This window comes from Peromyscus maniculatus, chromosome 3 (genome assembly GCF_049852395.1).
Source record: "Peromyscus maniculatus bairdii isolate BWxNUB_F1_BW_parent chromosome 3, HU_Pman_BW_mat_3.1, whole genome shotgun sequence".
NCBI lineage: Eukaryota > Metazoa > Chordata > Mammalia > Rodentia > Cricetidae > Peromyscus > Peromyscus maniculatus.
In genome coordinates this window covers 110,222,858-110,250,318 of record NC_134854.1, presented here as the reverse complement: position 1 = coordinate 110,250,318, position 27,461 = coordinate 110,222,858, and the positions used below count along the sequence as shown (strand labels likewise).

The 27,461-nt window shown below is 44.6% G+C and overlaps 1 protein-coding gene across 4 annotated transcripts; it reads right to left on the bottom strand.

The window, feature by feature from the left end:
• Nucleotides 1-1,348: 1,348 nt before the first annotated feature.
• Nucleotides 1,349-27,121, bottom strand: Hmces (5-hydroxymethylcytosine binding, ES cell specific). Of its 4 annotated transcripts, none has more exons than XM_006995382.4 (7): nucleotides 27,031-27,121; nucleotides 26,030-26,233; nucleotides 20,793-20,936; nucleotides 14,145-14,270; nucleotides 7,362-7,540; nucleotides 5,417-5,609; nucleotides 1,349-1,883 (listed from the first exon to the last, which is right to left on the bottom strand). In XM_006995382.4, the coding sequence occupies exons 2-7, from the start codon at nucleotides 26,210-26,212 to the stop codon at nucleotides 1,638-1,640; spliced, it is 1,071 nt and encodes a 356-aa protein (XP_006995444.1). In that variant the 5' UTR covers nucleotides 26,213-26,233; nucleotides 27,031-27,121; the 3' UTR covers nucleotides 1,349-1,637. The 4 variants fall into 4 exon arrangements, with proteins under 4 accessions (XP_006995444.1, XP_042130428.1, XP_076423394.1 ...); XM_042274494.2 differs by lacking the exon at nucleotides 27,031-27,121 and adding an exon at nucleotides 26,416-26,572; XM_076567279.1 differs by lacking the exon at nucleotides 27,031-27,121 and adding an exon at nucleotides 22,205-22,309 and having other exon boundaries at nucleotides 26,030-26,161.
• Nucleotides 27,122-27,461: the final 340 nt, after the last annotated feature.

The window sequence follows — 27,461 nt, the reverse complement described above, 5'->3', positions numbered from 1 at the left end:
CAGTGCTGGATCCCGCCCAGCTGCACTGCCTCTGGAAAAGCAGACAGTGCCCAGGTTAAGTCCCTATCTATACCTGAGTGGTCTTTCTGTGAGCCTTCCCCGGCGGCCGCCCTGTTCTCTACACCTTCTCTAGGGGCTATGCGGAAGGACCTAGCCCTTTAGACAGGGAGAGCCCTCTGGGACACCTGCATCACGTACTTATTTATAAGGTGAGCTGCAGTGCCGGCACCCAGGAAGTGCTCACAGGCACTTAATACCTGCACCTGTGCCCGCTTAGGCAGCAGTTATACTAAAATTGGACTGACTCGATTAATCCAACACCTGGACAAGTACTTTGACTTCTTGTTAATAGGAGAAAACAAGAGTGGAAAAGCCTGTGTGCAGGGATCTATCTTCCTTGTGAAGGAAAATAGTATCCCAAGCAACCAGGAAGTGATTTGGTGCCAGGAAAGGAAAGGGGCCCCACAGAGCAAATGGCTGCGTCTCAGGGTAAGGTGGGAGCCACCTGCTGGCCCGACTCCTGAGCAGTTTGAGAGGCTGGGAATCTGCACAGGTCTAGGCTCTCACCTAGATCCTCCCCTCTGTCTTAAGGGATGGGTCTTGAAGGCCTCTGAACCCAACTCTCCCCAAATCATTCAGTTGAGTGTGGCAGCCACCTCAGGCTGGTTTTGAACGACACACAGAGAACTTTTAAGTATTAATCCTGAAAGCCTGAACAAGAGGCTGCCATGCTACTAAACCCTTTGATGGATTTCCCCTCAGAGGGCTCCAGTACTCCCTTGTGGTAAAACCCATTCATTAAATATATATATGAAAGCTGGGCAGTGGTGACGCACGCCTTTAATCCCAGCACTCGGGAGGCAGAGGCAGGCATCTCTGTGAGTTCGAGGCCAGTCTGGGCTACAGGGTGAGTTCCAGGACAGGCTCCAAAGCTACATAGAGAAACTCTACCTCGAAAAAACAAACAAAAAAATTCACCATGCCAGGCGGTGGTGGCGCACACCTTTAATCCCAGCACTTGGGAGGCAGAGGCAGATCAATCTCTAAGTTCAAGGCCAACCTGGTCTGTAGAGCGAATTCTAGGACAGAACTGTTACACTGAGAAAGCCTGTCTCAAAATACAAAACAAGCCGGCGGTGGTGGCCCATGCCTTTAATCCCAGCACTCGGGAGGCAGAGGCAGGCGGATCTTTGTGAGTTCGAGGCCAGCCTGGTCTACAGAGTGAGTTCCAGGACAGGCTCCAAAGCTACACAGAAACCCTGTCTCGGAAAAACAAACAAACAAAAAAACCAAAAACAACACAAATACCAGGAAAAACTCTGTAAGAGCAGAACTCTTGCCAGCCAAGGTTTATCAAACATAATTTATTTATAACAAAATACATTTTAAGAACTTAACTCTAAAATAGAACCCAGAGATTGAGAAGAGCCTCCTGCCAGGGACACCAGAGCAGAAGAAAAGCCCCCAGCTGGAGGCGAGCCTCCCAGCGGAGCCAGCATGGGTGGAGGCCCACAGAGGGCCACGGCCGTCCTCCTTTTCTTCTCAGGCAGTCCCACAGTAGCCATATCCCTCCTAGGCCCACAACTGACAGCTGACACTGTGCTACCACTTCCCAGTAAAGACACAATTCCAGTCATTTACTGTGTCAGACTGTGAGGCCGCTTGGCCACGGGCTCCTCCTCCTTCTCCTGCTTCAGCCACCGGTCCAGGAGGCTGCTGCGGGCAGCTCTTTTAGTAGGCAATGGGCTCTTCTGTAGAAACTGGCTGGACCACTGGGGTACACCTGACTCATCCTTCTTGGGTGACTCGGGGGCTTCTTTTTTGGGTGACTTTGTAGCCAGCCACTGCATCATCTTTTGACTGCTGCCACTTGTCTTGGGCTCCTATGAGAGAGAGAAATCTCTTAACATCCAGGTTTGAGCTTCAGAGGAAAGACCAAAAACTCGGAGATATGAAGAAGCATGCACCCCAACCCCCAACCTACACTTGTATAATGTTACCAAGGGTGCGAGTAAAAGGGGGCGGAGAGTGCTCCCAGGGGAGGGGAGAAGCACTTAAAGATCAGAGGACAGGAGTCAGAGTGGAGCTGCGGAGTCTTCCAAACATGCAGGGAATGAAGCGCCATCTAGGAAATTCAGTGACGCAATGGATGGGAATGGATGCTGGAAGTGAGGCTGCCCGCACACTCAGAGTCAATGGCTGCCTGGGTGCCACACCCAGCCCTGGAGTGAGAGGTTCTCTGAGCAAACAGCACAGAGTATAGACCAGGACATAAAAAGAAGACTGTGACTGGCAGTGGTGGCACACAGCTTTAATCCCTGAACTTGGGAGGCAGAGGCAGATGAATCTCTGAATTTAAGGTCAGCCTGGTTTACAAACTCCAGACCCACATAAAGGCAAGGCAAAGCTAAAACCCCAGCAGCAGGTAGGGGTGTCTCTCAGGGGTCATAACTGCCAGTCTAGCTCTGGGTTCACTAAGAGATCCCGTGTCAGCTGGGCGTGGTGGCACACGCCTTTAATTCAAGCACTTGGGAGGAAGAGGCAGATCTCTGAGTTTGAGGCCTGCCTGGTCTACAGAGTGAGTTCCAGGACAGCCAGGGCAACACAGAGAAACCCTGACTCAATAAACAAAAACAAAAAACAAAACAAAACAAAACAAAAAAGGAAGAGGAAGAGTACTGTCCAGTCCAAGGTTAATTATGTAATTATATTAAAAATTTTTTATTATGTATGTGCACATGTATGGGTATGCACATGCCACCGTTTGCACATGAAGATCAGAGGTAACTTGCAGGAGTGGACTGAGAGAATCACATATGGGTTCTGGAGACAGAACTCAGGTCATCAGGCTTGGCAGCAAGTGCCTTTACTTGCTGAGCTCTCTTGCTGGCCCCATAATTAAATTTTTAGAGGAAAAAATAATCATTGTCAGGACTGCAAAGTATTTCAGAGAAATTAGACAAAAAAGAAAAAAAAGAAACAAAAAACAATGACAAGGACCATCAGAAAAGAAAACAAGATTCTTTTGGGGAAATGCAGAAGGCCAGCTGGTCCTCACAGTCCTCTGATCCTGCTCCAGCAGCCCTGTCCCATGGAGCATGCTGCTCCTGGTCCCTCCATGCCATGGAGAGATAAGATGCTTCCATGTGTCGGTGGAGCCAGCTTCCCTTCCCTCCCCACTGCAGGCATTTGCCTGCTCATGTTCCTTCAACACCATCTGGATCCTTGCATTTAGTTACAGAGCACTTCAAGAACGCTCTCAGGTACTCTGGACTAGAGCTTCTCCAACTTACTGTTGTGAAAATAGGTACACGCAAGAATCATAGCTGGGAGGCTGAGAGACAGCTCAGTCAGTAAAGCACTTGCTTTGCAAGTGTGAGGACCAGGGTTCAACCCCTACCATCTACATAAATATGCTAGGCATGGTGGACACACTTGTAGTCCCAGAGCTGGGGTGCACAGACAGAAGGATCATTGAGGCTCTCTGGCTAGTTAGTCTAGACTAAGTGGTGAGCTCCAGGCCAGTGGACTCCATGTTTCTGAAGATGGTATGGTATCTGAAATTGTTCTCTGGCCTCCACACATATGTGCACGTGAGCGTGCATATACATGTGCACTTGCATACACAGAGATATGAATACACACATTAAGAAAAAATAATCATAGCTGGAACAGAGACTCAAAACTCCTTTCTCATGGGGCAGTGGTAGCACATGCCTTTAATCTCAGCTTTCAGGAGGCAGAGGCAGGCGATCTCCATGAGTTCGAGGCCAGCCTGGTCTACAAAGCAAGTTCCAGGACAGCCACTGAAGTGACACAGAGAGATCCTGTCTCAAAAAAAAAAAAGAAACAAAAAAACCCTTCTCACATTTCCCCTGTATATTGAGTCCTAGAGTCCTCCTCATCAAGGAGATTCTTAACAACAGAGAAAGCCAATTTTCCCCTGAATATTGAATATTCTATATATTTAAACAGGGTTCAGAATTTAATTGTCTGGGACCCACAGCCTCTTAACATGGTAGACAAGCAAGCATGCCATCATTGAGCTGCACCCTAGCCCTAGAAATTACTTTGAAAGAACTTTGTATCAGGGGCTGTGGTGGTTTGAAAGGAAATGGCCCCCCAAAAGACGGGCACTACTAGTAGGTGTGGCCTTGTTGGAGGGGGTGTGTCACTGTGGAGGCAGGCTTTGAGGTCTCATATATGCTCGAGCCACAACCAGTGAGACAGTTCACTTCCTGTTGCCTGCAAGATGTAGAACTCTCAGCTCCTTCTCCAGCACCATGTCTGTCTGCATGCTGCCATGTCCCGCCATGATGATAATGGACTCAATCTCTGAAATGGTAAGCCACCCAATTAAATGTTTTCCTTTATAAGTGTTGATATGGTCATGGTGTCTCTTCACAGCAATAGAAACCCTAAGACAGGGGCTAAGTTACAGCAGGATCTGAACATCTCTCCCATGTTTATCTTCCAAAGAGTATGAGAGCTCTGGATAGTTTAAATTAAAATTCTGACCAGGCATGTTTGCACATGCATTTAATCCCAGCACTTGGGGGGGGCAAAGGCAGGCAGATCTCTGTGGTTTGAAGCCAGCCTGGTCTTCATGGTCTGTTCTAGGCTAACCAGGGCTACAGAGTGAGACTCTTGTCCCAAAACAAAAAAATTCTGATTTTAGGTGCTAGAGAGATTTAAGGTTCACTTAAGGTGGAATGACAGATGGTGACATCCATGTCTTGGCCCATACAGGGAAATACCAGCTCTGCCCACTTTGATCCCACTTATTCATCAAGGGTCTATGAGGCACCAATCATTTCAGGATCTCCCGACAACAGCGGTTCTCAACCTTCCTAATGCTGTGACCCCTGAGTACAGTTTTTCATGGTGTGGTGACCCCCCCAACCATGAAATTATTTTTGATGTTACTGAATTACTATAGTTTTGCTACTGTTATGAGCAGTAACAGTTATGCGCACTTTGCTGCTCTGCAGAAGGCCCAGGTTCATTTCCAAGCACCCATATTGGGCAGCTCACAACTACCTGCAACTCCAGTTCCAAGAGATCAGATGACCTTTTCTGGACTCTACAGTCATTGTACTCATGTGCACAAACCCATCCATAAACACACACATATATACATAAATAAAAATTAAATCTTTAAAAAATCATAGGAAAAAAATTCAGGTGTGGTAGTGCATACCTTTAATATCAGCTATAGGAGGCTGAGGCAGATGGATCTCTGTGAGTCTGAGGTCAGCCTGGTCTACATAGCCGAAGTTCCAGGCCAGCCAGAGCTACGCAGTGAAACTATGTCTAAAATTCAAATCACATGAACTCAAATGAAATAAACATTATGGCAAGGAAGGGCATATTCTGAACAACAGGAGTCTCATGATGGACTAGTCACAGTCCCTACCTTCTTAACCACCAAGTCAGCAGGAGCCAGACACTCAGGAGTGTTGTTTCGGGAGTTGTTCACCACTGAAGAAACTGGATGGAAGGTGATATTGTCTATGGGGTGGATTAACTTCAGAGCTTCCTGAGTGGTGACCTCACCAAAGTTAAGCCATTTCGAGACTGCCTCTTCTCCGTCCAGTATGGCAGGCATCCTATCCAGGGATCAGATGGAGAGGTAGATGAAGGTAGGGAAAGGGAAGAAACTGAGTCAGTTGTTAGTTCAGGCATCACAGGGGCTCCTGGTCCTCACTCTTACCTCACCTGCTGATATGGCCCCATGTTCCCTGATATAATCTGATAGTGCACTGGAGTCAACATTCAGTTATGAATCTAGTGCACGCCAGTGTACGCCTTGAGAGTTGGTGAACTTTCCTTGTGCCCTGGACTAGAACTAAAGGAAATTAGATCCTGGAAAAGTCTGTATCTCCAGAAATCATCTGCAAAAGACCTCCATCAGAAAGGGCTGGTCAGTCACTGAAGAGCCTGTAGTCACAGTTACACAGGATGCTGAGGTGGGTGGATCATTTGATCCTAGGAGTTCAAGCTAGACTGGGCAACACAGCAAGACCCATCTTTTGTTCTGTTTTAGAGACAAATTCTTGCTGTAGTCCAATCTGGCCTCAAACTCAAACTCAAGATTCTCTTGCCTCCCTTCTCACTCCCTGCGTGTTAGGATTACAGGCCCGGTGTTGCCACACCAGGTGAGATACGTTTCTTTTCTTTCTTTTTTGAGACAGGTTATCTCTGTAACCCTGGCTGTCCTAGAACTCACTCTGTAGACCAGGCTGTCCTTGAACTCAGAGATCCACCTGCCTCTGCCTCTGTGCTAGGATTTAAGACAGGCGTTAAGACAAATTTCTTAAAAAAAAAAAAAAAGACAGTCAGGGTGGCATATATACATAATACCAGCACTCAGAGGAATGAAGCAGGAAGATCACCAAGAGTTTCAGGCCAACCTGGATTTCAACAGTGAGTTCCCAGCCAAACTTGGATAGAGTGAGACCCTGCTTCAAAAAATGAAAGTGAGCAAGAGAGAACAAAAGACCTTTAAAAATCTCTGAAATTCATACCTCTTGGGCTGTATTACATTTTAGTTGGAAATAACTGACAACTTTTTTTTTTCTTTTTTTGATTTTTCAAGATAGGGTTTCTCTAGGTAACAGTTCTGGCTGTCCTGGAACTCACTTTATAAACCAGGCTGGCCTTGAACTCACAGAGATCCACCTGCCTCTGCCTCCGGAGTGCTGGGATTAAAGTGTGCACCACCACCACCTGGCTAGCTTCCAGTTTTAAAGCCCAGGCTTACCTGTTACTGATTGTTTGGCACAGCTAATTTTAGGAGACAAATGTATAAACATTTATAAAAACAGATAAATGCTTTAACTTCAAAAATCAATGTACTTTATTATTTTAAGATTTATTATTTGTAATTACATATAGATATGTGGGTATACATGTGGGAATGTGCATGGGCTACAGGTATCTGTAGGGGCCAGAGTCAGTAGATCTTCAAGAACTGGAGTTATATACAGTTATGAGCTGGGTCTTTTGGAAGAGCAGCAAGTGCTCTTATCCACTGAGCCATCTCTCCAGCCCTTCAACATGTATTTTAAAAATCAGAGGGTTGGGAATCAAATCTCAGTGACAGACCACTGGCCCAGTAAGTCCATGGTCATACTAAGTACATATTCACCAAGAACTATACCATCAGCCTCTAAAAATATTTTAAAATCTCAGGAATCCAAATGATTTCATGTGGCTTTTACTATGTAATTTTGCAAGCATGTCGGTAATGTTTTTAGAACTATATATCATGTTTTGGGAAAACTGATTAATTTGTACAAGTTAGTTTCCTATTCTCTAAATTCAGAGTAAACTCTCCCCAGAAAAAAGTAGTGACTTGCCTGTTGTGGATGTCACTCAAGCCTCTGCAGGAATCCACTGTGATGATGCTGTAGGAATACAGGCGCTCTCCCTCTGGAGGTTCCCAGCAGTCAAAGATCCCTGCCATGGTCAGCAGCCTCCAGTTGTCCCAGACCTTTTCCTTGCTGTCAGGGCTGTCTGAAGCATCATTCCCACCAGACTGGAAACAGCAGGATTAGACATGCTGAGTACCGCTTCAGACCTGACTGCAGATCAGCTGCTTTGAAGCAATTCGGCCCATTTTATTTTGACCCTATCTGACCCACGATCATCAATCAACACCAACAGGCTTCATGGCAAATGTCTACTGAAGCTGTAGATTGCGGTGTCCTAATACTTTCAGAATGTAATACCTTCACTTGGTTTCAAGCTTTTGAAAATCTAGCTCACTGCTCACCTAAAGCACAAGGAGACACCAGAGAAAATACAAGCCTGTGCTGAATAAAGATAATGAAAACAGCAAGATCCAACCCAGTTCTATTCCTATGATAGTGACTTGATCTCATATTTAAAGGCATAATAGAAGAATTCCCAGGAATAACTATTATTTATTTCAGTCTCTGTCCTATACACTGTGCTTAACAACAACCAAAAATTCTAAGAAGCATAAAGTTAGAAGAAAGAATCTACTGCCAAAAGAAATCATCAGAACCAGACTCAAGGCATGATTACACTTCCCAAATGGCTTACTTAAAACCCTAAAGGCTCTTTAAACCAACACACATTACCCAAACTGAAACCCAGAGAAAAAGAAAAATACAAAAGATACTGTTCAAGAACTACAGGACAATATCAAATATTCTAACACATCTATAATATATAGATAAGTGCTTTTTCGACAAATAAAGCCAGACTTCAAGCTGGGCTTAGTGGCAATGCCTTTAATCCCAATACTCCAGAAGCAGAGATAGGCAGATTTCTGAGAAATTTGAGGCCAACTTAGTCTACATAGGAGTCCTAGATCCACAGCTGGATCTCAGAGAAACACTGTTTCAAAAATAAAAGGAAACAAAACCAAACAAAAACCACTCAATTAAAAATCAGCTGGGAGACGGCTCAGTCAGTAGAGTGCTTCCCACATGAGCAAGAAGACCCAAGTTCTCATCCCCAGTACCCACATTAAAGTTGCACAGAGTGACATGTGCATATCACCACTTGGGAGCTTACTAGCCAGCCAGCTGGCCTAGGCAGACCAGTGAACTTCCAGCTCAACGATACCCTGTCTCAAAAAATAAGGACAACTGAGGAAGATGTGCAACATCAAACTCTGGCCTCCATCTGCATCAGCACATATGGTCATGTGCATCTTCAAGTAACAGTACATGCACTCATGAACACAAAAAAAGTAGGTAAGTAACAGAAAAGGAGCAAAGTTAATGAGATAAATAAAAGACAATTAGCAAATATTTTAACCCAATTATTTCAATAATTATAGTCAAGGGAAAAGTTCCAAACATAAAAGACTTCTTGTTAGATTATTTGAGAAAGAAGACAAGCTATGTGCAAAGTCCATGTATTACTTGCTCTGGAGAGAGCCTTCCATGATGCCCTAGTCTGAATTTGATGCTGTCGTGAGTTCTTTTTTTATTTTGAGTAAAACCAAAACTTATTCTAAGCTACAGTCATCCTAGGTGTCATGAGTTCTTACAGCTGTACAGGTGTACCTTCCACGAGTGTTCATCACTACATTCCTTCATGTTCTCTTCTCTCTCTCCCCTCCCCCCACTCCCGTCTCCAGGGCAAAACAAGGTGAGGCCTCTGAAAAGGAGAGAGAAAAAAAAGCATGGAACAAAGGTGGCAGTGGTGGTAAGTAGGGAGAAAGTAGGGTGAGAAAAAAGGGAGGAGTCCTAGAAAGGCTAAATTTATTAATTTTTCTTAATTGTAACAGAAAAAAAGCCCATTAGAGAATCTAAATGCAAGCTTTAACCTCATTTAACCCTGAAATAACACAAAAGGCAGGACAACATACTGGCTTGGTGTATGAGTAAGGGCTACAGTGAGGTCTTGTATAATATTAGAGGGACCAGCCTTAATATTATACATCCCAGGGGCTCAGGAGAGAGAACTACTAACGGCGAGGACTATTTTCTGTAAATTGAATCTCAGCACACCAAGTTCTATAGTCCACTTGCTTTAATTCCTCAGGCATAACATCCTTTATACACAGCTTCAGTTCTGTTCTTATGTCTAGCTCCTTTCTTGTCTGATTTCTCTCTATATTTATCTACTGTCCCCTCTAGGTTCTATCTTAATTCCTTCATCTAGTTCTGCCCCTTCTAGGTTCTCATCCATCTTGTTCCTTCCCATATCATCTCCTCTCCCGTCTCCTTCTCCCTCATCTGGCTCTTCCTCATCTTCCATCTCGTTCCTGTCGTACTATCCTGTAGCCCTTCAATCTACTTCTTCCCCATCTCAGTTCGTTCCTCTCCAGTTCTTACCCATCTCGTTCTTCCATTTTCTTCTCCCTTCCTCTCCTCCTGTCCTCTGCTTTACAGTTATATATCTCCCCAAAATCACAATCCTCCCCTCCACCCAGGACACTCAGCCTGAACTTCCTCAGGCAGTGATTGTCCGCTATCAGGATCAAATGGAGGGTTGATAAGAATTACAAAGAGGGGCACTAGTTGTTAATTACCATTTGTGACCCAAAGGGGAAGTGACTAATGAATTAACTAAAGGCTAAATATGGGTAACATCTAAGAAGAGGGATCTTACGTGCACAGCTATAACCTTAAATGTGTTTGGTAAAGGATGTTAAAAATCTATAAGTCTGCCGGGCGGTGGTGGCGCACGCCTTTAATCCCAGCACTCGGGAGGCAGAGGCAGGCGGATCTCTGTGAGTTCGAGGCCAGCCTGGTCTACCAAGTGAGTTCCAGGAAAGGCGCAAAGCTACACAAAGAGACCCTGTCTTGAAAAACCAAAAAAAAAAAAAAAAAAATCTATAAGTTGCTAGGTCAATGGGAGAAAATAAAACTGTCTTCTTTTTTCCTGTGGCTCCTATCTGTCCAAGCTGTCTGCCGTTTTTCTGCAGGGTGGGGGAAAGTGTGCTCAGTCTCTAGGCAACCTGTGTACAGCTAGATGCCCCTGGTGATAGTTAAAGGGAGATCTGGAACTGGAGGTAAGGTTTGGGAAAGGAGGAAGTTAAGCTTAATTAGCACATCCACCAGGCCTTCTCAAACAGGTAGCCTGGATGCTTAAGTCTGTTCTTAGAGAGTACAAAGGTATCTCTGATAAGGTACTTTCCTCCATCCAGTGATGGACCTGGCCGGATGCTACCAATAATGATAATTACAGGGAGGCTTGAACTGGGAGTTCTGGCTGAGCATAGCTGTTAGCACAGAAGTTTATCTAAATATTCCTAGAAGTGGTTAGGTAAGTAGTTAGAGGTCTATAAAGTTAGTAAGGCTGTAAGAAAGGAGGGCCTAAGCTAAATTGTGTAAAACTATTACTTAGTGTCCACCTGGCCTAGGCGGCGTCCTCTTGTGAATTTACTGTAAGTCAGGAGACTTGTACGTGGGCTGCTATCACTTGTTAGTCCTTGGAAGTTGGGCGCCCCCCTGGGTGGTGTCTCCTTGTGGAATTTAAGTCAGGAGACTTTCAGGTGGGCTGTTATCATTGTTAGTCTTTGGCAGTTGGGCGTCCACCTGGGTGGTGTTTCCTGTAGTCCTTGAAAGTGGCTAAGGGAGATAACTGGTTCCAGAGAAAGCCTTTCCTGAGGCTGTTCTCCAAATACCTGGAATGTGTATGTCCAGAGAGTGATCAGTCTACACTGTTAGTCCTTCTTAGGGGAAAGTCAATTGGGAAAACTATGAAGGCACACATGATTTTCATAACAGAATACAGCTGATATATAACAAGCCAAGTAACACCAAAAACTCCTTGGGATTTGGCTTCCTCTGGAGGAATTCCCTGATCCCTCCAGGTAGTGACTTTGCCATAACCAGCTGAGTTCTTATGATATATTTCTGCGGCCCGCAAGAGTGAGGTCTGGGACCAACCCTGGTACTAGTGGGCCCATAAGAGAGCAGGAACCCCTCTGTGAAGGAGCAGCGGTCACAAGGTATCTCAGGTCTCCAGCGGTAGAGACTTAGTTGAGTGGAGAGGGGCTTTCTTTCTTCATTTCCTCGGAAGAGGGACAACATATGGCTAATGAACTGACTGGATACCAGGAGAGCTGAAAATGGTTCTACCTTTAAAGCTGGAAGTTTGCTACCACTGAAGAACCTTAACTAGATGTGAACACACTGAAGAATGCAGTACTCTACACCTACAAAGACAAATCCAAGCTTGTCAAGGGTGACGAGGTAAATGAAGAGGCTTAGCTGAAAAACCCAAACAAAGAAGGAAGATAGTAAGGCTGGTGGCAGAAAGAAAATAATTGTTAAAAAGAATAAAAAAGTGAAAGTATTCAGTTCAATTTGGTTTTGAAATGTCTGGCTAAGGAGAAAATAGTTAAATCTTCATATCAAACAGACAAACAAAGCCAGATCAATCAGTAATTGAGCATCTGAAACTGTTTTTCTTGCCTACCTACTCCTCTCCTAAAAAAATCAATCTTCAATATTGGCCAGCCAACATACACTATCTTGCTAGGCAGGGTGGCACACAACTTGAATCCTAGCACTCTAGAGGCAGTTGGATCTCTGCACATTCATGGCCAGCCTCGTCTACATATCAAGTTCCATGACAACCAGTGGTACATAGAGAAACCCTGTCTCAAAAAAGTAAACAAAATAACACACATCTTAGAACCCAACAACACTCTGCCCATCTCATTTTCAGCCCTTTTTTGCCTCCTAGAGTTTCCCTAGTGAAACAATTTTAGCAGGTGCAAACTACTAAATCTAACTGAAAAGGAAACATAATGTTGGCATGTTTGGTTTATTTTCAACTTTCTAATGTTAGGATGTGAGCCATTTATATTATGTGTCTTACAATGAAAGTTCAATAAGGGACATGTTAAATACAGAATTATCATGTGACTTGGCTATTTACTAAGTATATATAGACATAAAGCCCTCTCTGCATTTGAGTGTTCAGAGCAGCAATGTTCTGACCAAAAGGTGGAAACTGAGTGGTTTAAGACAAAGCAATTCACTTGGCATGATGATACATGACTTCTTTGGTTGTTTTTTTGTTTTGTTTTGTTTTTCCCCCCAGGACAGGATTTCTATATGTAGCCTTGGCTGTCCTGGAATTTGCTTTGTAGGCCACGCTGGCCTCCAGCTCAGAGATCTGCCCTCCTCTCCTTCCCAGGTTCAGGGATCAAAGACATTCACCACTATGCCTGGCTGATACATGCCTTTAATTCCAGCACTTAGGAGGTAGAACTGGGTAGATCTGAGTTTGAGGCCAGCCTGGTCTTCATAACAAATTCCAGTCCAGACAGAGACACAAAATGAGACCAAGAGGTGGAAGGTAAATCCCTATTGCTGAAGACACCATGCACTTCAGAAACAAGGCCCAAAGATCCCCAAGCTGGAACTGACTCAATGCCCATTCCCTTAGGACTAGTTTCTATGGGACAAAAGTCACTATGCAAGCTTCCAAAGGAGGGAGGCAACCAATAATCTATCCAGCTATGATGCTTATGAACCACACCAATGACTAGTATGGTATGATAACTCTGAGGGTAACCAATAATCTACCCAGCTATGATGCTATGAACCACACCAATGACTAGTATGGTGTGGTAACTCTGAGGGGGCAGCAGTGGCACACATACCTTGGTGGTAACCAACAGCTCTTTAATTACACTTAAGTCCCACTCAACAAGAGGGAAATCATGCCCAGTACTATAAACCTAGTTAATTCAGTACTAGTGAAGTCATGGATACTAGAGGAGAATCTACAACCACTACCCTACTAAACCAGAATAATTCCTAACAATTTAAGCATTTCTCCTCACACCCACAGATAAGTGTAGTCTTCATCCCTCATTAAGGACACTTCTTTTTGCAACAAAGACCATTACAGAAAACCATAACCCATAAAAATGCAGAGTTGTGGAGCCCAGTCTCAATGGATATATCTATAAGACACTCCTGTACCTGAGGCTCAGAGAACACTGCAGAAGAAAAGGTGGAAAGATTGAGCCACAGGTTTGGGAGTTGACTATGAGACTCTATCTCCTAATAATGTCATAAACTAAACTCATAAAGTCCCAGCAACATGACTGCTCAAATGTGAGCTGAACAAGGATACCAATGGACATGCCAACAAGATGGGGGAAAAGTCCTCAAGGCCTCAACCCTACACAAACACAACAGCAATTGAGAAATGCTGGGAATGGGAGATATAATCATTCTGGTTGTCTATAGTACCTGGTAGTCAGCACTGAAAACATACATCATAAATAACATTATATGGACTGAGCAGATTATACCTGGGAATGTGTGTGTGTATACACACATAAACATATATGCATGCAATAAGAATGAAAAAGAGGTCATGAAACATGGAGGGGGTATATGGGGCATTTTGGATGGAGGAAAAAGGAAATGTTATAATTATATTATAATCTCAAAAATAAACAAATTACAGACATGTATTAACTTAATGATGAGATATTTCTAAGAAATGTGGTATTAGGAATTTTGTTGTGCTAACAGTGGACTGTACTTACACACCCTAGGTTACATAGCAATGAGTAGGGTCATTATCATATATGTGTCCTACTATTTACACAAACATTGCTATATGGTATATGACCTTAATTTGTTTCTCTGTCTTTCCAAACATGCTGTTCATGCAACTGCTGATACCTTCTCTGTCTTGAGTTGAGGAAAATAGATGAAGTATGGTTGTCTCTGGCTTGTTCCCTGACACCGCTGCCACTCGTAGAATCCATCTGCTAAAACAACACAGCGCCGTCCTTTTCCCAGAGGAACCTGAGAGAGAATAAACAGGATATGGTCATAGTGACAGGATTCCATGACATGGACTTTCAGGTTCAGCACTGTACTTCAGTGGTAGAGGGCTGGCTTACCTCAAATCTCAAGATTTTTTTTTTTTTTTTTTTTTTTTTAAGAGACAAGATCTCTTAGCCGGGCGGCGGTGGCGCATGCCTTTAATCCCAGCACTCGGGAGGCAGAGCCAGGCGGATCTCTGTGAATTCGAGGCCAGCCTGGGCTACCAAGTGAGCTCCAGGAAAGGTGCAAAGCTACACAGAGAAACCCTGTCTCGAAAAACCAAAAAAAAAAAAAAAAAAAAAAAAAAGAGAGACAAGATCTCACTATGTAACTCTGATCGTCCTGGAACTCACTATGTAGTCCAGGCTGGTCCTGAACTCAGAGAGATGTGCCTGCCTCTACCTCCTGAGTTCTGAGATTAAAGGCATATACCACTACACCTGATTTTAGACATTAATTTTTTTTAAAAAGTACATTTATTTCTATGTGTCACAGTACGTTTGTGTTGCGGGGATATATGACCACACTGTGAAGCCTGAGTCTGTGTTAATTAAATAAAATCCACCCTGAGTCAGGAGGTGGAGCCAGTAACTAGCTGACAGAAAGCAATCATTGAGAGTCAGAGGGAGTCCAAAAAATGGATACAGAGATGCACAGGGAGTAGGAAGGAGGGACTTGGAGTGTGGCAGTACTTTTTCGTTTGGAACTGTGGAAGAGGCTCTCTTTCTGAGACTCTGGTGAAGAGGGAAGGTCAGCTAGTTCCTCCTCGATCTCTTTGAGCTATCAAGTTTTCATTGTAGCCTCTGACTCCTGAATCTTTATTGGTAAATAGAACAACAGAGATTTAGTTAAAAACTACATTTGGTGGCAGCAGTTACTGGCTGAAACAGTAGATTCAGGTGTGGCCTCTGTGCTGGCAGAAAAACATGTTTGTAAGTAAAAGGACAATTTGTGGGAGTCAGTTCTCTCCTTCCTATGTGTGAGCTCCAAGGGATCAAATTGTGGCCCTTATGCTTGGTGGCAAATGCCTTTACATACTGAGTCATCTAATAGGGCCCCATATTGTTTGTCTGGAGTATCAAGTCACCACTCAACTAAACAGATGTTAAAAAAGATTAATAACATACATGTTGAACCCAGAGTCCCCCGAAGACCATCAAGAGATCAAATCTGATGCAAAAGCAACGAGTCTTTTTATTGTTTCAAGTTAACCTGGGCCTCTCCCTGTGACACAACAGAGCAAGAGAGACCCTGAGTAGCAATGGGGCAGGGCTTTTTTATTTTTATTTATTTAATTTTGATCTTTTTTTTCTTTCATCTTTCTTTATTAAGAAATTTTCTACTTCATATACTATCCACATATCCCCCCTCCTCCTTCCTCCCACACCCCAGCCCTCTTTCCCAAGCCACCCCACATCCCCCAAATTGAAGTCTCCCAAGGGGAATCAGCAGAGCCTAGCACACTGAACCTAGGCAGGTCCAAGCCCCTTCCCACTGCAAGGTGTCACATCACAGGCACCGGGTTCCAGAAGCCTGCCCATAGACCAGGGATAGATCCCGATCCCCCTGGGGCAAGGTTTTTATAGGGGGTAAAGCAAGGGAGGGTCTTGAGGTCTACAGACTACATAGAAACAGACTCGGGATTGGTTTATGCGAGTGTCAATCATGTTAGTAACTTTTAATTGGCATGGGTTAGTTGGGGGTTACAGTTATCCATTTTTGGGCAGGCCTGGACAAGTCCTAGGCTTTGTCCTTGAGCTGCTGTGGATGCTGGCTGGCCTATCATGTACTGACAGTGGGGGCTGGCTCAGTGGCCCAGGCTTGGTGCATCCTATCTCCCTGTCTCTGTTGGCAGGGGCATTAGTGATTAATTGTCTTTTGTTCATGGCCCTCCCAAAATCTGTTTGCTCAGGTCTCAGGAAACTGAAATTGAGGCCTGATCTCTGAGAGAAGAGTGAGCAGCCTGTTATGGTGTCTGCTTGGTCCTTTCAGTACATAAAGGCAAAAAAGTACTTTCCCATTGAACAGGAACAACAGGTAAACATGACCGCTAGTGTTGTATAGCAGTTTCCTTCAGGAGGAAGAGGAGACTCATGAGACTCCAGAGGTAAACAAAACAACACACCTGAGGAAGTAGAAACTTGCAAGACTGTAGAGGGCCCCTCCCCAGCTTTATAGGAGAAAACAACATGTCTCCTGACAACAGTTCTCCTGGGGAAGGAGACAGGCCAGCCCACTGCAGAGAGATCCAGAGTGGCAGCTTGTAAGAGCTGAGGTGGCTTTCAGTGATGACCCTGCTTTTTGAGTCATCCCTACTCCTGTAAGTGACCCCATACCCATACTCCTCTTAGTAACCCCAATAAAAACTCACTGGTTCACCAAATTGGACTTTTGTCTGTCTTGGGCTCCCTTTCAGGGGTAAGTAGACGTGTGTATTGCATTTCCTCAGTTAAAGTTTGCCAACAATAGTCTCCACAGTTTGCTCCAAGTGGACCACGTTTTCTAGTATTCACATACTATCTCATCCTTTCCCAGGCTGAATTAGGCTGGCTCGGAATGACAAACAGAACACAGCACAAGCAATGCTGTAGACTGGTCAGACCAGGTCACAAAGCTTTTGTAGCTTCTGTTCTGCTTTCTTGAATCATGAGCACTGCAGTAAATGAGGTGCCACATCAGAAGCCTGGCTAAGATACTCTCGTGCTCAGAACTCAGAAAGGCTTCTCGTTGTTCCAGCCATACTAGCTATGGTATCAGCCATGTGTGACGAAGCCATTTATCTGTCTTCACTCTCTATTGCTATAGCAAAACACCAAGCCCAAAAGCAAGTCAGGGAGGAAAGGTTTTATCTCTGTTTATAATTTATCATGAAGGGAAGTCAGAGCAGGAAATCAAGGAAAAACTGAAGTACATGATCCTAGTGTTGTGACGCACAAATTTAATTCCAGTACTTGCACGGTAGAGGCAGAGGTAGGATCTCTGTGAGTTTGAGACCAGCCTGGTCTGTATATCAAGTTCCAGGACAGCCCAGGCTACACAGAGAGACCATGTCTCAAAAACAACAAAAAACTGAATTCAACAATAATTGAAGCAGAGGACATGGAGGATTGCTGTTTACTGGCCTGTTTCACATGGCTTACTCTGTTTCTTTCTTTCTTTCTTTTTTTTCTATATAACCCAGGGCCTAAGGATGGAACCAACAACAATGAGCTGGGTCCTTTCACATCAATCATTGTTTAAGAAAATGCCCCACAGACATGTCTATAGGTTAATCTGACGGGAGTATTTTCTCAATTGAGGTTCCTTCTTCCCAGCTGACCCCGGCTTGTGTCAACATGACAAAAAACTAACCAGCATAACTACCAGTTATCTACCCCAGCCTGCTAAGTACATCAGACATTCCCAATAAAAACTGCCTTGCTGAGCACAATTAGTCCACAGTATATGAGTGATAATTGTTTATTTGTCTTTAAATTTTTATTACTTTTTTACTTTTGGTGGGGAAGGGGCTGATCATGCTACCGTGGGCATGTGGAAGGTCAGAAGAAAACTCATGCGAGTTGGTGCTGTCCTTCTACCATTTATGTTCAGGGGTTGAAGTCAGGTCATTAGCTTGGGCAGCAGGTACTTTCTTTACTCAGGGAACTTTCTGTCTGTTACCTCCACCCCCATTTTGAGATTTAAGGTCTCACTGTATACCTCTGCTTGGCCTGGAACTCACTATGTAGACCAGGCTGGCCTTGAACTCAGAGATCTGTTGGCCTCAGTCTCCCAAGTGCTGGAATTAAAGGTATATGCCATCAAAATGGGTCAATTGTTTTTGTTTTAAATCACTTTTCGACTGCTGTGATAAAACATCATGACCAAGTCAACTTACTAAAAAAAAAAAAAAAAAGTGTTTGTCTTAGATACTTTTCAACTGCTGTGGTAAGACTCCACGGCTAAAGCAACTTGAAGAAAGTTTTATTGGAGGCATACAGTTTCAGAGGGTGAGTCCGGAACCATCATGGTGGAGAACATGGCAGCAGGCACAGGCAGGGTGCTAGAGTAGTAGTTGAGAACTTATTATATCTCGAGGCACAACCAGCAGACAGAAAAAGTGAGAGAGCTAACTGGGAATGTCATGGGCTTTTGAAAAGTCAAAACTCACCCCCCAGTGACACACTGTAGCAGGAATCCTAACTGGTCTTAATAAAAACCTGGAGCCAGGTATCGAGGTAAATGCTGAAAGATCAGAGAGACAAAGGAACAAGCCACAGCAATTCTCACCTCACCAACTCCTCAGCCGAAGAAAAGACTGAGCTCCTCCTGTCTCCACTCACCTTATATTCCTTTTCTCCGCCCAGCCATATCACTTCCTGTCTCAACTTCCCTAGTGCTGAGATTAAAGGTGTGTTCCACCACTGCCTGGCCTCTATGGCTAACTAGTGGCTAGTTCTGCAAACTTTATTTGTTAGCACATACACAAAATATCACCACATTTTACCTTTTTGTCTAAAATAAAAAAAGATTATAACTAATATAAGAAAAACTATATACAATAAGTACAATAACTATATACAATATATACAGGCAATAACTATATAAATAATGTCTAATCTATTAATACTTGACAAATTTGGAGAAAATACTCCATTATTTATCCTATTTTGATGAGTCCAAAGTGTTGTAACTAATTCATTTTCTATCCTAACTTGTATTATCAACCAAAAATTATCTTTTGATGTCTCTCAAACTTAGACACTTAACACCTCTTTATTGAATTTCTTTCCTGAATTTGTTAACAAGGAAAACAATAACTATCTAGTCTTCAACTCCAGAGACCCGAGAAGGAAATAATATTAACTAAGAAAGTAGGAAGTGCAAGCAAGTGATGTTCAAAAATTGTGAGAAATGACAGAAACAGCTAACTGCCTGGACAGAAACATGGCTTTCAGAGTTGGTGGAAAACATGCCTCCACCATGAGACTAGCTTCTCAAGGAACCAAGGAATGAAATTCACAGCACTACATGCCCACATAAAGAAGTTGGAGAAATCTCACACTAGTGATTTAACAGCACACTTTAAAGCTCCAGAACAAAAAGAAGCAAACTCACCCAGGAGGAATAGATGCCAGGAAATAATCAAATTGAGAGCTGAAATCAATAAAATAGAAACAAAAAGAACAATACAAAGAATCAATGAAACAAAGAGTTGGTTCTTTGAGAAAAATCAACAAGACAGACAATCCCTTATCCAAACTAACCAAAAGGCAAAGAAAGAACATCCAAATTAACAAAATCACGTCTGGTCTTGGCAGTACCAAATACTTCAAAGAAGATGATGGGCATTGAAAAAACTCCATATGGAGTTTTGTTTTCTTTATGGCAAAAGTTAGCCATGTGGGCAAAGAAAGTGCCCTTTCCTCTACTGCTGACAGTATGCTGTACAAACTGGACAAGCAGGACACAAAGGAAAGTGACTGCAGGATTTTGCCAAGACAAGGTGGGACGGTCCTTCAAAAATCCTGCTTCACAGATAGGTCTATCAGATATGCTAGGCCTGTAGGCCAAAGATGGATGCCCCAACGTTGCTGAGGAACTTTGGGTGACTGTCCAGACAGTCTGATGTCCCTGTCATTAGGTAACATTACATCCTTCTGGAGTCTTGATGAAGTTGAAGAAAGATAGTTATAATAAAAGATAAATTAGATACAAAACTTTAGACTCACCAAGATAGATAATAAATATTTTCTCTAGTTTTGCCAAATGCAAATGGATTAGATGTTACTGTAATTCTTAATAACTTTTTGTTGTATATAATCTTAATATGTTAAAGTTAAAAATCTTCCTTGTTAACCAGACAAAAGGGGGAAATGCTGTGGAATAATTCTCTTGCACACTGTAGATTTGTCACTCGAATTGGTTTAATAAAACACAGATTGGCCAGTAGCCAGGCAGGAAGTGTAGGTGGGGTGACCAAACTGAGAATGCTTCGAAGAGGAAGGGTGGGTGGAGTCAGGAGTCGAGAGCTAGACACAAAGGAAGCAAGATGGAGAATACTGTACTGAGAAATGGTACCAAGCCACATGGCTAAACATAGATAAGAATTACGGGTTAATTTAAGTGAAAGAGCTAGTTAGTAAGAAGCCTGAGCTACCGGCCAAACATTTGTAAGTAATATTAAGCCTCTGAGTCAATTATTTGGGAAGCGGCTGCCCAGGTATTTGGGAGTTGCTGGTGGGACAGAAACTTGAGTCTATAACAGACCTCCTCCAACAAGGCCACACCTCCTAATCCTTCTCAACCAGTTTACCAACTATGACTAAGTATTATGAGCCTATGGGAACCACTCTGTTTCAAACCACCATAACCAATAAGTTTGAGCATTGTTGGTCTGAACACAGCAATAAATTGAACAAGACTCAAATTAGCACTTGGGAATATCCTTTGAAACCTTATTTATTAGGTATACAAGATACTAAACAGTGTTACAAAGAGGTGCCTAGGCGGGCTGCCTACCTTGAATGACTGCTTCTCCATTATGGTATCACTACGACAGTTAGTAGTGTTGAACTGCAGCTTGGATGGATCACTTTCTTTGAACCAAGATGGAACCAGGCCCCATCGCATGGGAAAAATTATCCGCTCTGATGAGTCTGCATCCTGCCACAGAAAAAAGGTTCAGATTTAGCACTTGGACTGGGGGCGTATACTTGTAATCTCAACACTCAAAAGGATGAGGCAGGAGGACTGCTGCTAATTTAAGGACAGCTTGGGCTCCATAGCAAGTTCTAGGTAAGTCTGGACCACACACAGAAATCCTGGCTCAAGTGCTAGAGAGATGGTGCAGTGGTTCCGAGAACTTGCTGCTTTCTGGGGGGCCTGAGTTAAGTTCTTTGCACCCATCTCTAGCAGCTCCACTTGCATGTAACACCAGCTGCGGGGTATCTGAGGCCCTCTTTCCACTGGCATATACTCAAACAGATATATAAACACATAAATTTTTATAAAAGGTTGAGCAAGATACAAAAATACAATTATTTTTATATTATTTATATTATATATTGTATTTATATAAAAATACAGGCTTAGATACAGCAGCAAGACCATAATCACTATATACATTATTGTAAGTTAACGTCATATAAACAATACAAGGTTATTAAGAGGGAAAAAATCAGCTGGGCATGGTAGTACAGGCTTTTAATCCTGGCACCTGAGAGACAGAGGCAGGCAGTTCTCTGTGAGTTCAAAGCTAGCCTGGTCTACATAATGATACCCTGTCACAAAAAAAAAAAAAAAAAAAAAATTAAAGGAAAAGGTAGACCAAAGAGTGGTGGGCAGAAAACACCTGTAATCCCAATACCTGGGAAGCTGATGCAGATGCATTGTGAATTTCAGGCTAACCTAGGCTACACTGCAAACCCTGTCTGAAGAAGTCATAGGCCCAAGGAGGGATACCATTAGTCTTCTTTTTGATAAATGGACATGGTGTCAAGCTAAATATTTACTTTAAAAAATTATTTATTTACTTATTACTTAGATCAGTGCTGTTCTCAGCCTTGGTTAGAGAAGCTTCCAAATGCGGAGGATGATGGTTAATGCATGGAAGGTGGGGTGGGGGTGTCAGAGTACTGAGAATGACTTCTTAGTGTTCAGTTCTAAATGGGACACCTATATGATCCCTTGTAAGACACAGGGAACATCATGGAAGAGAGAAGAAAAAGAATGGAAAAATTGGAGAGGGGAAAAAGTAGAAGGATGAAGAAAAGAGTAGCAGACAGGGTTGAGAAGGCAATGGGGACATTATATTCATGTATGAAATTGTCAGAATTTCAAACCAAAGAATGTCACAGTGGAAGGACTAAGCTGGGTGTAGTGGTATTTGCCTTTAATCCTAGCACTCAGAAGCTGGAGGTGGTGGCACTCACCTTTAATCCCAGCACTCGGGAGGCAGGCAGATCTCTGAGTTACAGGCCAACCTGCTCTACAAGGAGAGTTCCAGGTCAGCCAAGGATACACAAAGAAATCCTGTCCTGAAAAAATGAACAAAAAAAGGTGGAATGACTAGAAGGAGTGCTGTGAAACTCTCTTCTGGAAATAACATGGCTGCTGTACCCATGCAAGAGCAGCACTGGATACTCACACAAGACCTGTTCAAGAAGGGGCCCACCAACATTCAACATTCCACCATGGAGAGGGCCAAACAGCCCCAGCCCTCCCTGAGAAGCTGGAGGGAGGTAAGGTTGTTGGGGGAAGATTCATATTCCTCAGTGGTGTAGCCACTGGTAAGCTGCCCTTGCTCAAGTTAGTAACCCCCTACTGTTCATGCAAGCCACCCTAACTAATGCACCCCCCACCTCAGACATGAGAGTATGGGGGGACTTTTTGTGAAGAAGGAGTTCACTGGAAGGAGGAGATGGGTGAGAGGCTAGTACATGGGAAGCATCCTCTGAAAGAACAATAAAAACTCTTAACTGCCCAGCCATCTGCCATCTCTTTCTTCTTTTTCTTTTCTATTTTTGAGACAGGGTCTCATGTATCCCAGACTGGCCTCACATTCCCTATGTACCCAAGGATAACCTTGAACTTCGTTCTGATCATCTGCCTAAGTTAGAATTATAGGCATGCGTTTCAAGGCCCAGCAAATTGCCTGTACTTTAACATGAAGCCACACAGACATAAAAACACTGGGTTGTGAGCTGGTAAGATAAGATGGCTTAGTGGGTCAAAAGTTGCTTGTCACTTAAGTCTGACAACTTGACTCTAATCCCTGGAACCCAAGTGGTGGAAGGAGAGAACTGCCTCCAGCAGTTCTCAACACACATCCACTCTCTCTGTGCCACATAAATGAAAAATGAGATTGAATCATAATATAAGATCCCACAGGTTAAGGCCAGATATGTGATTCATACACACGCACACACGCGCGCGCGCACACACACACACATACACACACACACACACACACACAGAGCGGAGAGTGGTATGTGAGAGAGAACAGAGAAAGGAGGGGTGGAGGTCTCATCAAAGGTACTGGATATAGACAAGAGAAATGGAAGAGTAGACACAACCTAAGATGAGTGAGGAGTTTACACCAGGAATGCCCAGAGCATTAATTTTTCACAGAAGTTAATACAGCAGGCCACAGATTATTATTTTTAGGTCAGATTCTAAGGCTGATCTCTGATTGGCATCTTGGGATGATTCTGAGTGTTTTCTCTTTCCCTAGCTGATAAGGGGACTTCAATCAAACAATGGAGACAATGTTCAACATGTACAACCCTTCAGACACCTCACGTAATGCTAAGGGACATTTAGTTTCTCCAGCTTAAGATTGCTACAGGTATCTAGTGGGTAGAGGCCAGGGGACTGCTAAAACATTTTACAATGTACTGGATGGCTCTCTATAACAAGGAATTATCCCACCCATTAAAATGTCAGCAGTGGGTCTGGGAGATTGTTCAGTGGGTAAAAGCACTGGGTGCTATTCTAGAGGACCAAAGTTTTATTCCCAGCACCCACATGATGGCTCACAAGTATTTGTTAACTCCAATTCTGGGTCTTCTGGCCTCCACAGACACTGTATGCACATGGTGCAGTCATTCATTCAGGCAAAACACCTATTCATGTAAAAATAAAATTTTTTTAAATGTCAGTGATGTCTTGGTCGAAAAAATCTTGTACTGTGGGATGTCATTCTGTACGCTGTGAATATGTGTTGCTCTTACTGGTTGATAAATAAGGCTATTTTGTCCTATGGCAAGAAAACTTACAGCCAGGCGGGAAATCCAAGCGGAGACACAGAAAGAAGGGCAGTCAGCTGCCCAAGGAGCAATGAAATGCCAGCAGACTGATAACGCCACAGCCACGTGGCAACATACAGATTAATAGAAATGGTTTAAGTTATAAGAGCTAGCTAACAAGAAGCCTGACCCACAGGTCACACAGTTTGTAAGTAATATAAGCCTCTGTGTGTACTTGGGACTAAGCAGCTGAGGAGTTCGGGTGGGAGAGATTTGTCCCAACTGCAGGGCCAGGCAGGACTGGAGAAACTTCTGGCTACCATCTTGTTCTCACAAATTCTACTGGACACCTTGTGAGTTTTTTCATCATTGCACAAACCAACCCAAACACTAGGGCAATGGATACAAAGTGGCCAAGAAGCTAAAATACGTATAGTATTGCTCAGTATTAGTCATCTTTTCCTCTACAAGTTTTGAATTTGGAATAGAACAGCTGGTGGCACTGTGGTAGATGAAAAAAAAAAAAAAAGAGGAAGTATTTTGCAAATCAGTGGTTTCAAATACAAATATTGCTATCTATACATATACACTGGCAGTTAAACTGCTGAAATGCTCCTAATTTTGTTTTAGAATTTATAGGTTTGAGAAAAATAAAGTATCAAATATTTACCAAATTAAGAAACCCTAGCAATTTAAACAAATCATATTACAGATGTGCAGTCAAACACTACATGGGCAAATTCAAATGACCCAAAGGAGGTTATGTTTGCTAGGGGCTCCATTTTCCCATTCCTGCTCCCCAAGATCCACCCACTGGAACAGGGACCATGGTCTGTTTAGCAGTTAAGGGGATTTGCTGCTTTTGGAGAGGATCTGGGTTTAATTCCAAGCACTCACACGGTGGCCTTCTGTAACTCCAGTTCCAGGGTATCTGAAGCCATGACTTCTGAGGGCACCAGGCACATACCTGCTGCACATACATACATGCACACAGACAAAACATTTCTATACATTAAAAAAGTTTAAAATATTTAAAAAATAAAAAAATATTCTTCATCTGCTAGGACTGAACCAAAGGCTCTGAGAATATGAAATATGCTTTATATCAATGAGCAACATTACCTGCCTCAATCACATTAATTCTTTTTCTTTACATTTATCTATGTTATGTGTCCACTCTCTGCCACTGAGTGGGAGTGGAGCTCAGAGGACAGCTTGCAGGAGCAGGTTCTCTCCTTCCACCGTGTGGGCTTCGGGGATCAAATTCAGGCTGTCAGGTTTGACCGCACGCTCATCCACTGAGTCCTTTCACAGGCTCCCAAATTTTTTTTTTTTTTTTTTGAGACAGAGTTTCGCTATGCAGCCTTGACTAGCCTGAAACTCACTGTGTAGACCAGGCTGGCCTCCAACTCACAGAGATCTGCCTGCCTCTGTTTACTTAGTGCTGGGATTAAAGGTGTGAACCACCACACCACCACACTTGGGTGGGGTTTTTTGTTGTTGCTGCTTGTTTTTTAAAGACACTCAGATGACACTGATAAATCAATAATATTTGAAGGCTATCCAAAAAAAAAAAAAAAAAAAAAGGGGGGGGGGATTCAAGCCGGGTAGAGTGACACACACCTGTAATACAGAATTCTGGAGACAGAGGCAAGAGGTTTGTTGTTAAGTTTGAAGCCAGCCTGGCTTATATAGTGAGTTCCAGGACAGCCAGAGCTACATATATAGTATGATTCTGTCTCAAAAGAATTTTTAAATGTATTCAACTATGAGGTTCATAAAAATCGGGCATGCATTGAAACAGTTTAATTGAGCCTGGAGAATACTGACTTACTCCTTACCAAGGCCCAGAATGATTTTCAATTAGGGCCTGAATCAGCCTTTAAAGGCTGCTTTCAAGGTCATTCCGGAGGCTGGGCAGACATCACAGGAATCAGGAGTCAGAGGAATCACCATCACCATGCTGAGCCAGAAGCTAGGACGGTGTTGACACAGTGACCCAGTCCTTACCTTCTCAAAGTGCAGCCGGGAGAGAAGCACTGGGCTGCTGGACTGAGGGCTCTTGTTGTAGGAGGGGCAGTACTTCTCGGGGTCCCTCCACTGCGGGATCTGCCGCCTGCCCTGGCGATCGTGATAGGCGCAGGCCCTCGTGAGAACATCTCTAGGCAAGTGGCAGGACGTTCGCCCGCACATTCTCAGCGCTGCCCCTCAGACCTATAAAGTCACAAAACGCAAGGCTTTACTCCCCAGGTCCCAGCGTCCTCCCGGCCATCGAGGCCACCTCTTTCACGGACGATCCATAAGGTCGGGGTCAGACTGTCGCGGCCACTACAGGGCACGGCTTCAGTGTTCAGCGAGCAAGCCGTTCCCCCCGGGGTTTATTTCGATGGGCTCACATTTCCGCAAGAAAGGCTAGAGCTCTCGATTGCATTCACACCAGCCACACTCGCCAGCCCGGGAGACCGCAATACCGCCCAGCGCGCACCCGCTCGGCTCCAGGGGAGGGGCCTGCAGCACGCCGGTCCGCTACCAACCTGGGCGGGCCAGCGCCAGCCCGCCCTCCCGCGCCCCCTCGGCGAGGCCCCCTCCTCCGCCCTCCCGCGCCCCCTCGGCGAGGCCCTCCCCTCCGCCCGCCCGCGCCCCCTCGGCGAGGCCCTCTCCTCCGTCCGCCCGCGCCCCCTCGGCGAGGCCCTCTCCTCCCCTCCGCCCGCCCGCGCCCCCTCGGCGAGGCCCTCTCCTCCCCTCCGCCCGCCCGCGCCCCCTCGGCGAGGCCCTCTCCTCCTCATTCCCGCGTTTCCTGAGCTGGACCCCGCCCTCCGCCAGCCCGCGCCCCCTCAATGAGGCCCTCTCCGTCCGCGCCCCCTCGGCGAGGCCCTCTCCTCCGCCCGCCCGCGCCCCCTCGGCGAGGCCCTCCCCTCCGCCCGCCCGCCCGCGCCCCCTCGGCGAGGCCCTCTCCGCCCGCCCGCCCGCGTCCCCTTGAGGCTCCCGACCCCGCGCTCCCGTCTCCTCACCGCCAGCGGGTCGAGTCCACTCCGCAGCACGTCCCGCGTTCTCCTGAGGGACACCCGCCCCGCCCCCGGGGTAACCTGGCTCCGCCCCCGGGGTAACCCGGCCCCGCCCCCGCCGTGACGTCGGCGTCGTCGGGGTTTCCTCCCCACAGGTGCGGGGGTGCGGCCGTGCTGAGCTGAGCCAGGGCACTTGCTAGACACCAAGTTCCTTTGATGCGCTCTCTCTCATAAAGCAAAACAAAACACACACCTGAGACCAGCACTCAAGGAGACCCCATGTTTCCTCCTTCCCAGACCTGAACCTGAAACCAGGAAACCCGTTCTGCCTTCCCAGTCATTCATGTCACCCTCACACACGGACCGATGGCCACCAGAATGAGACTTTCTAGCTCTCCACACACAACCCTTTAATGTTCAGGAAGTCCGTTTCCTTT